The 19,023-nt window shown below is 40.7% G+C and overlaps 2 protein-coding genes across 4 annotated transcripts in view; one reads left to right on the forward strand and one right to left on the reverse strand.

Annotated features, from left to right (window-relative positions):
• Positions 1-19,023, forward strand: part of LOC135494975 (uncharacterized) — a 28,497-nt gene that overhangs the window by 5,505 nt on the left and 3,969 nt on the right. The gene's annotated exons all lie outside the window — the stretch shown is intronic.
• LOC135494663 (slit homolog 3 protein-like) lies at positions 1,676-17,978 on the reverse strand. The gene is made up of 2 exons (XM_064782858.1): positions 17,747-17,978; positions 1,676-5,209 (listed from the first exon to the last, which is right to left on the reverse strand). Exon 2 carries the CDS (start codon positions 3,486-3,488, stop codon positions 2,127-2,129), a length of 1,362 nt encoding a protein of 453 aa, XP_064638928.1. The 5' UTR covers positions 3,489-5,209; positions 17,747-17,978; the 3' UTR covers positions 1,676-2,126.

Consider the following 19,023-nt stretch of genomic DNA (forward strand, 5'->3'; position numbering starts at 1 on the left):
AACTTCGCGGGATGCTATTGGTTTTCATGTTATTCTGGAGATGGCAGCTCCGTTGATCAGTAGCAAATGCCTTAGTTTGTTATTTTCATGAAACACGCGACTGACTTTCCTAAGCGTGACCAAGTGTTATATGGGGAGGTCGCCATGCATGTTATATGGGGTGGTCGTCATGTTATATTGGGAGGTTTCCCTGTTGTAACTGGAATACTTAGAATTATCTCTAGACCGACATGGGGCTCGTGCGTTGTCATGGAAATGACCTCAATTCAATGAACACGCAATTCTTGTTATAAAATGTCTTTATTGAGGCGGACCTAATCTGTACACTTACGGTATCACATTCAGATAATAAGGGCAGGATTGCGATGCTTATTTTACAAATTACTCGTACAGACAATGACATATGAAACTAGTTGTCTCTGAAAATATTCCCAGACACTTCATAAGAAAATACAACTCGCCCATTTCGGATGATAATGATAGTAATGCGTCATAGGAGTGATCACCAACAGATACAGTTTTTTCATTACATTTTCACTGTTCTATTTGAGGATATGCACTGGGATAACACACATATGGGACACTTTACACATTTCTATACAAGAGTTATAGATATTTGGATAACTTGTGCCGCTGCATAATTTGAGACGAAGACTTGACAGATACCATTCACTCCATCACAACATATAAAATACCCCCCCCCCCCTAAAAAAAATGTTAATCACAATATATATTCTAGATAGTAAAACACGTACTGTACAAGAATATAGTGGGTAGAGTTTATTTCATCAAAAAATATTTCAGGCTTTTGTAATCAGTTTCAAAGATTTTTCAGAAATTTGCCCACCCTTGGCCAGATCTGCGTCTGGATTGCTTCTGATGATTTACGACAATTTTTTTTGCTCCGACGTCATCGCAGTTGTTGATGAGAACAAGCTGTGTCAAGATTAGCATTATCTTGCTAACAGAGCTGCGCTACCTCAGCTCTAGCCGTCTGCCCTGATATTGCCTCATCAAGATGCCGCATGGACAGACGCCTGCTTCTGTTGTCATTGGCAACCCGTTGCCAATACCACAGGATCTTGGTGCAAAAATGAGTAATAATCAGCGGGAACTTGCCAGTGGCAATGATCCTAACATAGACTGATGAACACTTTGATGAGGGTGGATGGGAGGAAACCATCCTTTATTCTCAGTCACGTACCCACCATTGACGATGTTGGTAAAATCGGTCACGATACCATTAGATTTGAAATTCAAATTCCGTTGGCGGTTGAAGATCTCTTAGTTTTACCAAAGAGCCCATAACGACGCAAGACAAAATGCTTATGAATTGATTTTAATCCTTACCCAGTCATGTCAATCAGCATGTTCAAAGGGTACAAGAGGGCAAGAAGGCCTATCATTTCAGCCCTAAAGGATTAAGCTAGAAGTTTTCCTGTCTTCCTCAGTAGTTAACATAAAAAAACTCCACCAATTCAAGTCTATTCATAGCTTCCATTGCTGCATCTAAATTCCCATTGGGATCTTCATTATTCCGTTTTATTGACACATCTGATCTCTTTCAATCTATTCTACAACATCTGTTGATCGTGTTGACTTCTATCCAATTCCAAAGGATGGTTAAAAAATGTCAGTATCGGCCTAGATTGTGTACTTTTGTTGTCTCATCTAAAGTGCTTGAAACCCTACAAGTATTAAGTCCTCAGCAGATGTAACTTGTTTCTTGATTCAGATACCAAAGCAGGAAGTCTATTTTTAGACTGCTTTATGTTGACTGGCTTCCTCTTCAGAGTGAGACACTTTTTGTGTTGAAATCGATTTGGAAGCAACTTTTCTGAGAGAAATGCTCTCGGCTAATCTCTAAAATAGCTAAATAGATCTTCAAAAAGAACCATATTACACCTTGCAAATTTGGACATGACCCCCTTTGGAAATCACGGGGACGCCCATAACTTGGTCAAAAACGTGCAGTAATGCACCCAACCAATATCAGTAGATGATGATGATGATGATGTGTGTTGTTAACCCATTACTTTGAGTAAAATAGAACCATGTCAATTTGCTATGGTATCAAATGTAACCCACTACAAAATGTATACAAAAGACAACACCCAAACCATATATCATACAACTGTTTCTTGTATGACTATCCTAGGTCTGGAGTGGTATTGCCTACTTCGAAAATATTCCTGTTCATAGTCGTCAGCGATCGAGTCGGAGCCATCGGACAAAGTCTCGATCCTACTGTGGCCCCGGTACCGATCGCTGATGATGCTGTTATCACTGATGCTTGTTTGCATGTACTGCAGGCCATCTGGCGGTAGGCCCTTCTTTATATTTTGTTCCATCTTCCATTCACGAAAGCGTCTTTTTATTCTCTTTTTCACTTTATAATATGCTAAACATAAGAAGAACCCTATCAGCATACTACTCAGACAAACTGCTGTATAAATTCCCATCATTGGGTCGTAGGGCAGCGTATATTTCGACTTGTGTTCGGACATTTCAATGTCTTCCGGTGGTGGTTTATGTCTTCGCTTCATCACGAATTGTTTCAATTTGCAATCGACAAAGTGTTCTGACACCAAATTCGTGAGATATATATGACCGATTTTTTGAAGATTGCATTGTGGGATTGATGGTGTCGTCCAATCAATATCCATCGCTACAGTCATCCAGGTTCTCAACTCTAAGAGGCGACAATCACAGACCAAGCTATTTTCCGCTAAAATCAAACGTAGGAGACTTTCCATATCGTCGAACATCGTCAAATGTAAACGCACCAGCTGATTCCCAAAGAGACTCAGTACCTTCAACTTAGTCAAATTCGTGAATAACTCCTCGGGAATTTTAGTAAGATTGATTTCGTCCAGCATCAAATGCAACAGATTGGGAAGACGGGTGAATATATCTGGCTGAAGAGTCTTTAATGGGTTTTTCCCAAGACGCAGGACTTCCAAGGTTGAGATATTGAACAAGTCGCTCGGAATGTGTGACAGTTTGTTACTTTCTAAACTCAGTATTCGTAATTTTTGAATCTTTTCAAAAGCACCGGATCGCATATTTTGAATCATATTATAACTAACATCAAGTGTTCGCAGCTCTGATAAATCGTAAAGAAGACCATTATGGATTGTCTGAATTGCATTATGGGAAATGTTTAATATCTTCAGCGAATGTAATCCTTGTAGCGCATGGCGGTCAATAGCCGTCATGCCATTGTACGGCAGAAAAAGTTCTCTTAAATGAGAAAAGGTCTGCAATTGACCTGCTGTCAGTCGAAGCATCCTGTTGTTATGGAAACGGATAATTTTGGTTGACGTAGGCAAACCTCTCGGTATTCTGAACAGTGTTGTATAGTAGCAGTGCACCATGTCCCTCGTACATTTACAAATAGGACTGCACTTTGCTTGCGCGAGAGACATTACATGACATAGACCTATTACGATCATGGAAAATGGTACATAAAATTTACGTTTCTTCATGCTGATGTCATGTGACCCGTCACATGATCGCCAGCTGGGTTGTCGTCAGGTTGCCAAGGCAACCATCATGACAATTAGTTTATTTATAGGCATCTGAAGGGGGAATTCATGACAACGGTTGAAGCATGCGAAACTCATCTAAAGACGTCTGTAGTAGCCTAATTGAATTCATTTCCTGATTCTTTTTCAAACTGATGCAAATGCCAGGACGGGTCATCCAGGCTATCCGAGGTTTGCATCGCTTGGTTCCTCATTGTTGCATTAGCATCCTCTTTCCACTTTTATCTTTAGGACCAGTGCTAGGTCCATGGAGAAGACGATCTAGTCATCAGCACCAATATGCAGTCGTTACGCAAGGCAAAATAGCCTAAAACGTTGATCGATTATCTTTAGTACTCCACAGCTCACGGTACGCTTAGTCCATTTTGTATCGATACATAGTTAAAGATGGTGAACCAATCTCTAATATCACATCACAAAAGAATTCGAAGCACTCTGAAAATCCATATTGGTAACGGTTTCCAATTTCTTGCCATCATAGGCATCACACTCTAATAATGAACTCCTTTTGAATTATCCTGAGAAAACATTCACCAACCGAATTTCTCTAGAAGAAATCCATACACCGGGAGGAATTTTCTCATTCTATCCTCGTGGAGCACACCGTGTTTGAATCTGTATCGATCGATAAGACGGCCCTTTCGTTGCCGCGGGGTTTTTATAGTCATATCTTACAGACTGAAAGCACACAAATGAAGCGAAATGTATTCAAGAAGGTTTCTGTGTAAAGAAAGATTAACAGTGAAATTGATTATTTCTTTGAAGGTTTGAAATCCACTGAATTATTCACCATGAACATTTTCAAGTTAATTTATCCTTTTCTGCTTCTTTTTCTGTGTTTGGAATTCTTGAGAAGGTTATCCTTTTGACTTCACTTAATATCCGACTGAATATGATGAATCCAAGGAGCATCGGTGTATTCTGGGGGAAGCATTCCTGATCCTCATCAAGTGTTCCTCAGTTGCTTCCTGGTTTTTGAACTTGGTTTAATCCTACATGGCTACTCCTTACTGTGCAAGCTTCATCCATGTCGATATTATTCGAAGCAAACTATTGGTTGCTGTTGCAGGCAGCATCTTCAGAAAGTGCTCCTAAAATGGGTTTCAAATTGCCAAGAGACTCCTTAATATACATTCCTGAACTGTCAGCTTGTTACCTTAACGCAGTTGTTTCTCAATGGCTCCTCTTAACTGTGATATTATGCAGCAATTACAAACTCCACGCTGTTTTTGCCGGGAGCATGTCAACAAACTACTTGTCAGATATTCCTCATTAGCTCTCAGATTGCTAACGTAGCTTAGCTTATTCCTACATATATGTTGTTCCTCATGTGCGATATCATTCTGACATTACAAGGGTTTGGCCATATGGCAGCATGGCTGCAGACCCCTTTACTACATACTCAATTCTGAAAGCTCAATGAATCATCAATGACTGCCAGATTGCTACCTAGCTGTGATGTGTTCCGATATTCCACCGTGACTGCGATAGCGTACTCCTTACTGCAATATTTCTCCGAGATACGGACCATTCACCATATTGGTTATTGCCGCGTACCGCATGTCTACCTTGATGGGTTCTAGATTAGATGGCCAAATCTAGATTGATGAAAGTGATCGGGACAAGTCTCTGCAATTGATCTATTCTTCTGGAATTGGAGCCTGGAAACATAAAGGAAAAGAGGATTCAGTCTATGTTGCTATTATATCAATGCTGAAATATGATGGTTAGTTTGTGTGTCCTGAAAAATCAGCTGGAGGCTCGAATAAATGGGAAGTCATCTTGCTTGTAGCTTGACAGCTTTTTGAAGATTTGATGACCAAATCTATAGATATGTAGTGAAATTATCTGACTTGAATGGCTGCAGATAGCCCCTTGATTGATCTTTACTTGTGGGATTGCAGCTGAAAAATGTAGGGAGGGGTTGGAGTGATATGGTGTTGATATTTTGTCGGTATGTTGGTCAGGTTCGATGTGGTTGAACTCTAGGAAAAAGGATCATACTTGTTGTGATGATGCGTTCAATACTTTCAGAGAACATAAAACCAACGTCCAAAATATTCAGAGAAACTATCACTATACCCTTGAACATGAGACCGACATTCAAATTGCTTCATCATAAGATATGTTCACAGTAATAGCAGCCTCTCCGCACGTCATCTAACGATAATTTGCTGTGATCATCCAACCGTTAAATTGAATGTCATCGCTGTAGAATCCCTTGATCATCATAAAATTGAATGAATCATAATTTCTCATCTGCGTATTCTTTATTCTGTGATAATTGGGTCGTCATCGGTAGCCATAGGAAAAAAGGATGTCTTTAGCACTGATGAGCTCCCAAATATCTGTACAAAGTTCTGATTAAAGAGGTATAAAATATGCCCCCCCCCCCCCCACATTGAGCCTTTTGCCCTCCCAAGACGAAAAGGATAGCTACACCCCTAAAATAAGTTGGGAATTGCAGGTGATGCTCTATCGTATTTAGGGTGAGTGGCGTTCTTCATGAGTTATCATTCTATAACATTGATGGCTGATCACCAGCGGATCCAACTCATCACCAGGTGAATCTCGACCAACAATAAAAGTTAATCAATCACTTTCCTTTACGGCCATGTCAGTACCCCATTACATCAATCATGCCCATCTGTCGCTTGGCCCGGCTATGATAACCAAAACAGGTTGGAAATCCTGGCTATTGCGTGGTGGGCTTGATTTGTTCAAGCTTGCCGCTATTGAAGCTATTGGTAGATGGTTGTTTGTTGTTATTGAATGATACATAAACTGTATGATTGGCTAAAATTTCCTTATTTCTTCATATATGAGTCGAATTGCGATACATTGCGTACACTTGAGATTGTAGTTCTCCAGAGCGTACCTCGGCACGGAAAAAACATGGTCACCATTGAGGCAGACACTGCCCACCTACTTTACTTTACCTACAAAGATATTCTGTCACTGTGATCGAATACAACAGACTACAAAATGAATCAAGTTATTCCAAAAGCGAGTACCCATATCATGATACACTACGTCCAATACACTATATCAATTACCAAAATGAAGAGCTACACTGTAGTTAAGTAATTGAAAATAGCAGCACAAATTGTCAATTAGTGATTGTAAATTAATTAGTGGGATGCGTGGGCCATTACCAGAAGACCTCGGAGACTGCTCTGGGGGTTTTCATTTGGGTGAAAATCTGAATTGTTTGGTAACGTGCTGAGGTTGATGGGATTTTTGAGTAGATTCCGATATTTAACTCCACACAAGCGACCTTGAGAATATCCTATCAGATTTTGCTGGAGGTATTGAGTCCACTATAGGTTGTGTCCACTTGTGTGGGCCTTGGAATGGACACTCAGGTACAAGGGACTACGGCTTTTAGTCTCATCTGACCTTCTTGAATATTCATATGTTGTGGAATAGCCTAGGAGGCTTAATCAAAATCAAAGGAGAGAATCGGAAATGCTCAAGCATGACCCAACATTTGCACTAATGTGACAGGAATGTATTTTGATAGATGGTTCGTGTTCCACCAGTCTTAATGAGGAAAGCAAAAGATATCTGCTAGTGTATTGACATGTGCCTCCAGGTCGATACCATCTGCTAGCTTTAGTGACAATTGAAGTGCTTGTAGATTCTTCCACTCACTGCATGGTTTGGTGACAAGCCATGGACCAACTCGGAAATCAAACGATGATACCAGCATATGGTAACCATGGTGCGCCCACCATCGGCACAGTTAGCATTCCTACTATGTACACGTCTGCTCCATATGCTAACAAAATGGCACCATAAACTACGCCATTATGGCACCATTAAACTTATGTTTGTTCCCATGTATTGGTGAAGTGTGCTTGTTGGATCAAAGGCTGTTGAACAACGTCCTCGATATCGACTAAGGTGAAGCATCGTCGCAGAACCACCGCTTCCACACCATTTCTTTTGACATGAGAAAATCTTGTGTACAGGTATCAAGTTTGGACCTGGTGAAAATATCTCAACCAAGATTGAATCAATCATAGAGGATTAGGTCAGGCAAATGGAGAATCTGCAAGGAAGTTTGGCCTGTGGTATAACTTTCATTCACTTTTCAGAGCTCTAAAGTTTGATTTTATTGTTGTTTGATTCTCGTTGCTTTTCAGAGTCCAATGTCTTTGAGGTTGTTGCTCCTGAGAGCAACACAACTCAGATAACAACAAAACAGGAAGTGTAGCCCTACAAAAACGGTTGATGTTTCTGAGCCACAAACAACTGGCAACGTCAGCTTTTTTTAGTGACAATTAGTGCCATTGACTGGTACTAAATGAAAACAATGAAAGAACTTTATGGCTTCCAATCTAATAACACTATTGGCTTCTGATTTCGTAAATAATCCAGTAACACAAGGAAGTACGGAAACCAAGAAAGCTGATATTTCCAGTTGTTTGTGGCTAAAGAACATCAATGTAGGGGCTGTAGGGGCTATAGTTTCCTCTTTTGGTGTTATTTGAGTTGTGTTGCTCTGAGCAATAACAATAATTCGTTGCTTTTGGTCGTCAATATTTTGCCCAGCAAGCCATAAGCGACAGAAAGTATCACACTTTAGGCCATTATTAAACCAGTGAACTACATATAGAGACATGACATTGTGCCTGAAGTAAAAACTACCAATATACGTCATTCCATAGAAAACAAAAACGTCTCATGGGGAGAAAATTGCAAGGCGTGATGTTTAAGAGAATGTAAGACATGCTTTGATCGTGATTATGGGGTTCCATGTTTAGTATTCATGGATCGGGTTACTCGAATCTATTCTTGATTGCCTGTTGATTGATCAAGGCTGCTTTATTGTGGACACTTAAGAAATGTTGATGAGTGATACTTGGGCAGGCAGTTATTCGAGAAAACGGTTCGTGGATTAAAAAAAGACGACATGTTCATGTCTCTGAAGATTATCGATCTTCTTTGGTATTCATATTTCATAGAACAGTCTTCTTGATAACGTTAAGTAAAAAATGAAAACTGCTTTGAATCTATTTTCACTGCTTTGAAGAAATAAAATTAAGGACAAAATGCGTGACCTTCTTTAATAGGGTGGGTATCCCTGCTTACAGAGGTGTCCTCTTAGGGAGGTTCCAGAGTCATGCCATCCTCCTCAGCTCGGACAAATATCCCAACACACCTCTAAAAAAGAACGACAGCGCACACGTCTTTAATTTCCCGAGATGTCAACAGGAGAAAAATTGCCATCTGTTTGTGTGTGATCCAAAGATTTACTATTATGTCGAGTTTTCTGTGTTTGTTATTCATAGGTTTTGGCTCATCTGACGAGCTGGTGATGATTAGTGGATTATGGGTTTGATTATATTCGGCCATCAATGACAGTTTGATGAGACTGTTGCATATCTCAGACTTTCTTTGGTCAATTTTGGTAAACATCCAGGAATCATTTGGGTCATGTTCGATATGGTATAGAGTGCGCCGCTCAAGTTTAAGTTCGCTATCCACCAATGCTATAAAGCGTCAATAAAATGGCAGATTCACTGCACTTAACCTGATAAAGTGGTACAGTATTCCTTTGTCACCAAACTACAAAGACTGCTGAAATGATACGATTATGAGAAAAACCAATATTGCCATGTCCGTGTCGTGGAGATGAAAACAGGGAAAGGTGCAGCTGATATGCTCAACGTTTATAATATACCGTCGGATTTGTTCAGATCAAATGCAATTTCGGCTCTGTTTGCGTCAAAGATTTACAGCTCTTGTGTCTCAATCTTGCTTCGGAGGTGATACTGCAAACCTGAACAATTCTGCTCTCATTTATGCAATTCAAGACAATTTTGCCTCGTGTCAATTCAAGGAGGTGAAATTGTCCCGAACGAGGGATTTTTCCAGTCTTGTGGCGCTGTCTTGTTATTCTAAACGCGCAGAGACTCGAAAGAAAGTTACGAAGCCTGTTCACAGCTGATAAACCTCATCAATCTTGAATAAAAGTCTAGAAGAAGATGCCTCGAACAAGTGACGTGAATCGATACTATCTTGCCAGCAGTTGATCATAAAACATTGTTAAAATTCAAGAGATGAATTCCGGACATGGATTGTGGTGAATTTTTCAAAAAACTATTCTGGCAAATGGGCTGGCTTTGCCATTTCTCAACATGTTAATCAGAAAGTTGCCACACTGGCCAATACAATTCTCCATGCATCACACATGCCTGTCCAACTATAAGTTGTGCTCTTACGATAATGAGTGACATATTCTTCATCAGGGGTGATCATCTCCCTGTCATGCTGAGGACCGAGGAAATTGACCATCGTGTTTACATAAGATGGGTCTTTTCATCATCTACTTAATCAGGGGAATCGTCCTCTTAACTCCTCGATCATTTTGTTGCGATTATTTTGTTGCCCAGAGAGCTAATCAAATAACTGTGGTGTTTACTTTGGGAAGGGCCTTTCGTCTGCCAACTCGAAATATTGTCAGCCAAATGGCCACCATGTTTTCTTACGGAAGGTCCTTTCATATCATCTGCTTACTTTAGAAGAGACGTGCTTAGATTCTGCAAGCACTCTGATGGATCAGACGCCCGAAATGGACCGGCAAGTGGCCCAATGTTGACTTAAGATGACTGTATTCATGATCTCGGCTTCTACAACCATTGAACCTTAGAAGAACATGCTGCCAAGCGTCTTTTGATATTCCTGACTCCATCAAGATAAAGAAATTTGCCAGCTTGCATTACTGCATTGGTCATTATTTTGATATGGCAATCTTGGTGACCAGCCAGGGTGAAGCGTATGTCTTTTTGCGGAGTGAAGCAAATAACTTCAGGCTTATCTTGCTTGGCTGACACCTAACGTGCTGTGGACTTTGTGGCTGATATTAATTTCCCTATTGCCAAAGAAACTGAAGAGATTAAACGGCCTTTGGATCGCTTTAAATGAAATGTTTAAGTCAACGGGATTATTAGGACAGCAATTTTCTGTGGACCAAATTCTTGCTTGAAACCCAGCCACTGAAGTGGGAAGGGAGCAGCCAATGTGGCAGGGAACCAAAATTGGATCCCTACGCACAGTCACGAAAGGAGATGCACCAAATGATTTTGACAGCCGACTTTGTTACCAAAAACTGACTGACTGTCTAGCCCGCATCTCAAAAATTCTGCATGCAGTAGAAGAAGAAGAAATAAGTTCAGGGAAGAATTTAGCAATGAGAGGGAGAAGTGTTTCTTCCCCTCAGAGGTGTTTGAAAAGAAAGAAATGCTTCAGAGATGTAAAACAAAGGCTGAAAGTCAATTCCTTGAGAGTCCAATGTCACAACTGCAAATTACTTGCATGATCACCTCTCCAATCCAGCCAAGCAACAGATGATGTGTCAGCCTCAGACATCTTCGTATCTCCTATTAGCCTATACTGCCCTCCTGAGCCCTGACTTTTGACATTTGAGCGTCAGATAGCCCTGTACTAATCATTGTTGGGAGGCTAATTACCGCGTTGTTTCCTCGGCAAAGAGTATAAGACCAATGACTGTTTGATATTTGAGCCTCTCGTCTGTTCTCTTGGGGGTCGTTATACCATGGCAAACAGTAAGGGGGATTGGCCTCACAAAGCCATGTTCCTTCACCTTGGTTGGATATGCAGGGCAGATCCCAGAATTTCGCAGGGGTGTCAGTCTCAGGAAGATCACTAATTTGACCCCCCAAGCTTATGCCTATAATCCCCCTCAAAGGCATCGCTGTCTTTTTTCGCGCACTACATTGAGAGGAAAGAGCGTAATTGGCAACATCAGAGGTTGTAGAATCCTTTTACTGTTTCATGACAAGCGAGTGCCTCTGGCGTACCATGGCAACGGGAGCTTATTTCAGAGCAAAATTTCACTAACAAGGGGTATGCATGACGAAATTTAATCAGTTTCCAATTCTTGAACATGCGGTGAAACGAACAAAAGTCTGCTGTTGAAATGAAGAGGTTTTGTATTTCAATTTCCTATTCAGTTGTGGCCGCCGGGTAAGCTGGGGACTGTTTACCAGTTCTCAAAATTTGTATCTACGGTAGGCCTCTTCAATGAGCACTTAAACCCTTGGTCGGCTGATTCGAAGTATGAGGTGCTCAAAATGCTTGGAGTCATAATGTAAAACCTTAACATTTGGACATCTAAAAGCGACAGCCCCAATCATGATATTTCGATGAAGAAGGAAATTGCTTGGGCAATCAAAGGTAATCCTGGCTGTGACTCCTTGAGTCCTATCTCAGTCACAGGAGATAACAACTCTGAGTTGCAATCGCGTTCCTGACAAGATTTGTTGGCCGTGGTCTTCCTGTGGTGAGCGTGATGTCTTTCTGGAAAACATGGCCTTTTATACATGTATTCATTATTTGCCCGGGACATGTTCGAAGGAAACATGTTCGCAGGGACGATTGGGGATCCTGTTGTAGCCTTTGATTAGGTAGGTCAATGAGGGATGGCTCAATACTGGAATAGGTAGGTCAATGAGGGATGGCTCAATACTGGAATAGGTAGGTCAATGAGGGATGGCTCAATACTGGAATAGGTAGGTCAATGAGGGATGGCTCAATACTGGAATAGGTAGGTCAATGAGGGATGGCTCAATACTGGAATAGGTAGGTCAATGAGGGATGGCTCAATACTGGAATAGGTAGGTCAATTAGGGATGGCTCAATACTGGAATATGTTCTAGAGTTATGACTGTGTACATGAATGTGGAGGGATTTGGTAAATGACATTTCCACTCCAGTGGTGTTTGGTGACGCAGAGATTACTTCCAGTTGGGTATCCATTTCTATTCTAAAACACCTGAAAATACATTGAAATGTAACGCATTTGGCTTTTAACAGCATTTGTACTGAAGATTAGCATTTTATACCAACTGAAGTGGTGATGGTTGCAACACCATAATCACTGCGGCCAGAACAGAGCCTAATGCAATGATATTAAAGGTCCCTTTCAAATCTTTCTCTGAAAGCCAGTGCTTGCAGTCTGAACATCTTCTGATGCTTCAGTGAGAGTCCTCGGGCCCTATCATAGTATGGGAACTTCAGATGTGAGTAATAAGCTCAACTTGGAAATGTCACACCTGGGATTTCACTCTGTTGACAATTTTCATGCTGTTTCTTAGCAACCTGGCTGAAATCTTCTCTTGGGAGTTTCATCCTGGAGAAATAAGTACAGTGGAACCCTGGTCGGCGACCACCCCGGTAACGCGACCACCTCACTATGACGACCAAGAATCGCTGGTCCCGAATGGTTTCCTCTCTAATTACCATGACAAGGCCCTCGGTAACATGACCATCCTGGTACCCTGGCCACGACCACTGGATTGGGAAGTCCTAATGACCAAATTAACCCCTCTAACCTGACCAAAGGGCTTAGTTGCCGTGAAAAGACGAATGCTGCCATGATTTCTGTTAAAAAATTGATTGCGGCAAATTTGTCATGCTACAGATGAAAAAAGATTTCAAGTCCAATATTTTTTTCATTTGTTTCTTTTTTTCTGCTCAAAATGAAGAAACATCATCAGCCCCAAAAAAATTTTGGCTTTGAAAATTTTCAGTATTGGTTGTGTTGATGTCATTTATCATTCAGTGATATTGGCAAACTTCATATGTGATAATCATCGTCTCAGGAAAGTTCTGATTTGCAGCCCAAAGGAATAACATGTTTATGGCCTGATGCAGACAGCCTTGATTGTTGCTATCGAATCATGCCAATCGAATCATGGCTTCATATAATCACGATCAGAAAATATGGTCAGGTCCGAGTCGTCTCCTTCCTTGCAAAGTGATTTGAAATTGTCATCACGCTCGCCTATTCTGGTCGCAGGTGGCGTGAATTATGGGTAAGATTAGAGATGGTAGAGGAAGTAATCACGATAAACCAGTTGATGAAGAAGTCGCTGTGTGTACACAGGTGGCCGGAGGCTTGAGGCTGGGGGTGATTGAGAGGATGCTCCGCTCAGTCAGTCCACCATGTTTGAATATATCGATTCAGAGGTCAAAGTTTTTTGAGAACATTCCTTGGATTTCTGTGAAGCAAAAGCAGTAGATAAATCGAACAAATAATCATTAAAAATCCCGAAAGATATTTTGTAATCCACCAATTTCTTTTATTAAGTTTTCACGAATTACAAAAATAAATAGGCAGAAAAATATGTCTGTTGACAGTAGTATACCAATAGAACTGGTGCATTGCAAATAACAGAAGGTGGGGGAGTATCGGTTTCAACATATCTATTATTACCGCTTTTTGAAAATATTTTGTAATACAAGATGTCTTCTTTGTTGATACCCCAGGGTCCATTTATTTCCGGCTTAGTATTTGATATCATCAATATGTTTGTGACGTTGTTGCCGAAAGGGGGAATTGAGATTTTGGCGTGTTGGAAACTATGCCTTGGCTTATAGTGTCATTCATTGTAGTTGTTCATCGACTGGGTGTTTTTGTCAGGTGTCTGGTGACCTATTAAATGTTTTTATTGATTATCATGCGGAATGTTGTAATATATCAAGAAATAACTTTGAGAAACGTAATGCTTTGTAAAAACAACCTTTGATGAAAGAATATTTTTAAACAAACATATTGATTATTGGGCACGTGTGGAATTGTCGTCATCAACTCCTACTTTTGGCTTTGATCTTGCTAACTTATTGACGAATTCTAAAAATGGAACGAAGGGGAGTTTCGTTGTGAGAACTTTATTTAGCTAATTTAATTTTGTATTTAAATCTGTTTTGGGATGGGAGAATGCATTGTGTGTCTCTGCTTGATCCCAGAGACTAAATGTTAGTTTTTGAGGCAATTTGATATTTTGTAAATTTCCCATTTGAATGTGGTTGCAGCCACGTCTGGAAAGATTGACCCTAATAATAAACAGACGAACACTAATAATTCATTCCCTAAATTTCCATACACCGTCTGCGCCGACTTTATTGATAAAAAATCCAATAAGTTTGCATTGTTGCATGGTTTATGTTATTGAATTTTAGCTTCCTCGTGGCTTTCACAGTAGACTCGTGGATCAATATTTTATTTGTGAAATGTCACCTGTTATATTGATCTGGTGTCCTGTTTCTAGTTTAAAAAAGCCTTATTTCTGCAAAAAAACTAATAAGGCACGAGTATTGCTTCTCAAAAATCATGTGAGCAAACTCAATTTGTCTAATTCAAAATTGATGAAAAATTCTAAATATTCGTTTCGCGTGTAGGAGGCCATTAAGGTTGCTATCCTATGTGAGTCTATGGTAAATTATGTACTTAAAACATATTGAATCGGACACAGATTATTTATTAAGATGATAAATTTTTAGACGTATCAGGTTTTTGATGGCTTTAATGTAGTGCGGATGTATGTAACATTTCAAAGCAAATAAATTGTTGGAAATTGAATTATAAGTCAGAAAAATGGTTAAAAGTGATCACGAATGGTTCAGAGCGTTTTTTTTGTCATTTGACTCATCGTGTTCACTTAGCTTTAGGCAAATTTGTATCAAAGCGTACCGTATTGCTTTTGAAAGTACCAATAAAATCAATAATCTTAATTAAATTTCAGTTCAAAAGCTGTGGCACTAAAGGAATCTTGCTACCCACAGGAAACAGTTCACCAACAGAAAAAACATTCGCCTCGTTACAGATCTCGTTGATAAAATCCATATGGGAAATATTGGACGCTCATTTCCTGTTTTTAGAATCGCCATGGTGATGTGACGGGATAGAAATCTTAGTGTAATCTACCAGGACAGGAGAAATTGAAATGTCTTTCTTCTAGCTCTCTGTCGGTGCTCAGGTGTAGTGTGTGTCATGGTTTGAGGATAGAGGCCTGGACTGAGATTTCCACTCTATTGTCATTCAGTTGTTCCCCCAATAGTTGCTTTATTTATAAATCGAGCATTACCATCATTTTATCGAGATAAGAGGCAATTTACATTCAAATTTTACGGCGCGTTTGCTGAAAGCCGATTGGAATCGGTGACAAATTGGGAGGCTGAATGAATTGATCCTGGTACGATTAGGGAAGGAAAGTAAAAATCTTGGCTTGATCGATGATCAGTTCTGACAGTTCTAATGATTGATGATTTGGTCAAAGTTTTTTCTGTTTCATTTTGATACCCCCTGATCTCAAAGATAGGGAATAAGCTCAGGAATTTAAGTCAAAGTTGCCTCTCCACAGTTTGGAGCCTCACTGCCAGATGCCGTGTTTCAGGTCATTTGATGCAGTTTATCGGCAAAAAGAGCTCGAACCTAAAATATTTACGATGCCATTGTTTATTAAGATGTGCCAATCCGTTGCCAAGGTAGTGGAGGTACACAATCAGTTTTGAGGAGTTTGCGTCAGACTGCCCTATTTTGGTTTCGGTAACCACGACAACACGATTCCAGTGTAGGATCTGATGCAATAAATAGTAGGGCAGAATAATTGGTAGAATAATTTGTGACTTGCAAAAGGTGCAAACCCAGTGATTACCATTCTAACCCCACAGACAAGCAATCTTTTTATTGCTAGTCACAGCAACAAAAATCTCCAGTGCGCATTGCAATTACACGTATATATGGCCTACGACCTCTGAATTCACGAGAACCCCTCGGTCAATCACCATTTCCAGGCACTTCTGCTTCAAACTTCCCCCTTTTGAGTGTTACTTCCCACTCTGACCCAAAGTACCCATCACTCCACCATTTGCAGCTTCAGGAACACGAATCTATTACCAACTGTTGCCTCAAACAGGCCATTATCTAAATCAAATGTTTGAAACATCTGTGGCACTTTTCTTCAAGTCGTTCAAACCTGTGCATGACAGGATTGAGGTCGTCATCTATAAGGCTTATCCAGCTTCTCCTAAAATATTGAATTCTGAGTGAAGTCACATAATTGAATCTGGGTCGTGGGGAAGCTTTTGACCTTGAATTTTGAAACAAACTATTCGTACCTTTCCGGTATTAACGATCTCGGATCCACTTTCAGAACATGCCGTGCAACTTGCAACATGAAAACCAGCTGAAAGGAAATACAATACCTCCGCGCTGTACATCGATACCGCTTATTGACGCAGACAGGGCTTTTAGCTGCCGTCTGCTCTCGATCCTGAAACTAATGGATGGCGTGACGGACAAAACATAGGCAGACGTGACTCTCTTGAAAAAATTCAATTTGTCATATCAGTTATCGCCTGGAGCTTGCTTCTCTGGTGTTGACTCATGGATGTGATGAAAAATAGCGGCAGCTGTTGAGCAGTAGTCGATATGTTAGATGGTAAGATATTGTGGCGGTCCAGTCAGAGATTGAAGGGAGAGTGAGATGGACTGGCTAAACCTGTGCTTGCGGGATGAGGGAGGGGAGGGGGGGGGGGGGGGTGCTAAAAATCAAGATCCTTAAGCACTTTGCAGGCAAGTGATTTCAGCGTCTATTTTCCTATCACAATCGTCTTGCATGGTTGCGTTCCAGGTAAGGAGGTCAGCAGAAAAGGGGCTGCAACCCCTTAAAACTTATCAACATTCCCTGTTCACCATTTTAAAAGTCAATTGAACATGTTGAATTATGAAACCGAGTTACCACCGCAATGAAAAGCACAAAGTTTTCCTCAGGGAAGGCACAGCTAAAGGTTGAAATATATTTGAAATCAGCTCGGTCAACCTTTTGGGTTCCATGGGAATTGATCATAAATGGTGCGCTCAGCTGTTTCTTGGCACTGAACATAAAATCATGTTAGACGTGTAGATAAAGAGCGCTGTGAGACTAGTCTCGTATGTTTGAGTCACAAAACGAGATGGAATATGCCGCAGATTGAGATTGATGGGAAAAAAGACCGAGCAGTCAAGAGATGTATGGTGACTTTGTTGCGAGGAATGATTGTTTTCTGTAGAATTCTTGACCACATCACTCCTTTTTATGGTAACGGTCGATTTTGGAGTCAAATCCATGTCGGAATCAGTGACCATATAGGAGAGGGTGTCAGCTGTTATCTCTAAATTAAAATGAGCCGGCAAGCAAAATACCGGTATGGATCAAAGATGCCCAGGTGTTTCGGCATGATGAGCTGACCAAATGAGGTGAGCAGACAGCTCCAGGCAAGGCTGATGGTCGAGCTCAGAGCTAATCACTTAACGTTCCATCCATTTACGGATACCCTCCGGCTTCGACAGCAGCGCCATATGAACTTTGTGCATTCATAAATAGTTGAAAGTGGTATTCACCTACCTGATTTAACTTATATCCCTATAATCCTAAGTCAAATATTTAAAACTATGCGTCCAGAAATGCAATGGATTTACATCTGTGATAAAGTTAGCAACGCACGGAACACGGAACTCTATCGAGATTTTAACGATTGTAAAGTATCCGATTGACGTCTGTTACCGACGATCACCATGACAGCGTGAGGCTGGGACATGAATGGCTAGCTTATCGGTATCGGATAAGAACCGGTTGATAAACGCAGCCGACACAGTTAGATCTGAAATGTCTGATATTGGTGTTGGTGCAGGGCAGTGACACTGACAGCAACTGATGATTGAATTGGAATAAAAGTGGCTCTCACAGTCTGAAGTACACCTTATCTGTATTGAGTCGGGAATGGCACTGGATGATAAAAGCTGCCGTCACAACCTTTTATTTGCATTCGCCTTGGGAATATAGGGGCCGTCTGCGCTTGTCATGTGTAGTAGTGATAGTCATGTGTAGGAGTGACCACTGGCTCAGATGCGTCACTTCTCTATGAGACAATTTCATCTCTGTCTGGAACAGGGACGCGTCACCCCATGTGTCACATGTTCAGAAGGTTATTTGACCTTAAACTGTGATCTATCGGTAATACGAGCGCTGTCATTTGGCCTTGCATGAAAGTGGCAAGTTTCAAATCGTCCAATATCACTCATGAGCCGATATCACTCTGTTGATTGTCGCTTTCAAACTTGGTATTTCGAGTCGGTCTGTTTGTAAAATATTTCATTTCAGTTTGTTTTCTATCAAATATCGGCTCCTGTATCAAGCATACTTGTCGATTTCCACCCACTGCAGATATATGACACTTCTCAAAGAATTGCATGATCTGACACGGTTTAAATATTCACCGTAAATGTCACTTGGGGATCTAGTGTGAAGAACTGGCTTAGTGGCATGAATAATTACATCTCATTATGGTTGGCTTTGGAATGAACCAACAGTTTGTGCTTCCGTTTTGGCGAGTTGTTATTGCCATGAGAAGCTGTAATGGCAATAGCTGTTCATATGCTGTGTTTAACCATGGGCAGGAGACGGAAAGAAATTGCATCACTTCATTATCCAATTTGGGGTGGGAGTTGAACAGAGATTCTAGACCAGTCTATTCAATTCTCAAAGACGTTTTTACCTCCTCGACCAAATTGTAGCGATGCTAAAATAAGCATCATGGAGACACATAAAATAATTACAGATACGCCCAAGAGAATGACACTGGAGTGAAACAGTTTATTTCAACAATTTCATCAAGAAGGGCC

Source organism: Lineus longissimus, chromosome 10, assembly GCF_910592395.1.
Source record: "Lineus longissimus chromosome 10, tnLinLong1.2, whole genome shotgun sequence".
NCBI lineage: Eukaryota > Metazoa > Nemertea > Pilidiophora > Heteronemertea > Lineidae > Lineus > Lineus longissimus.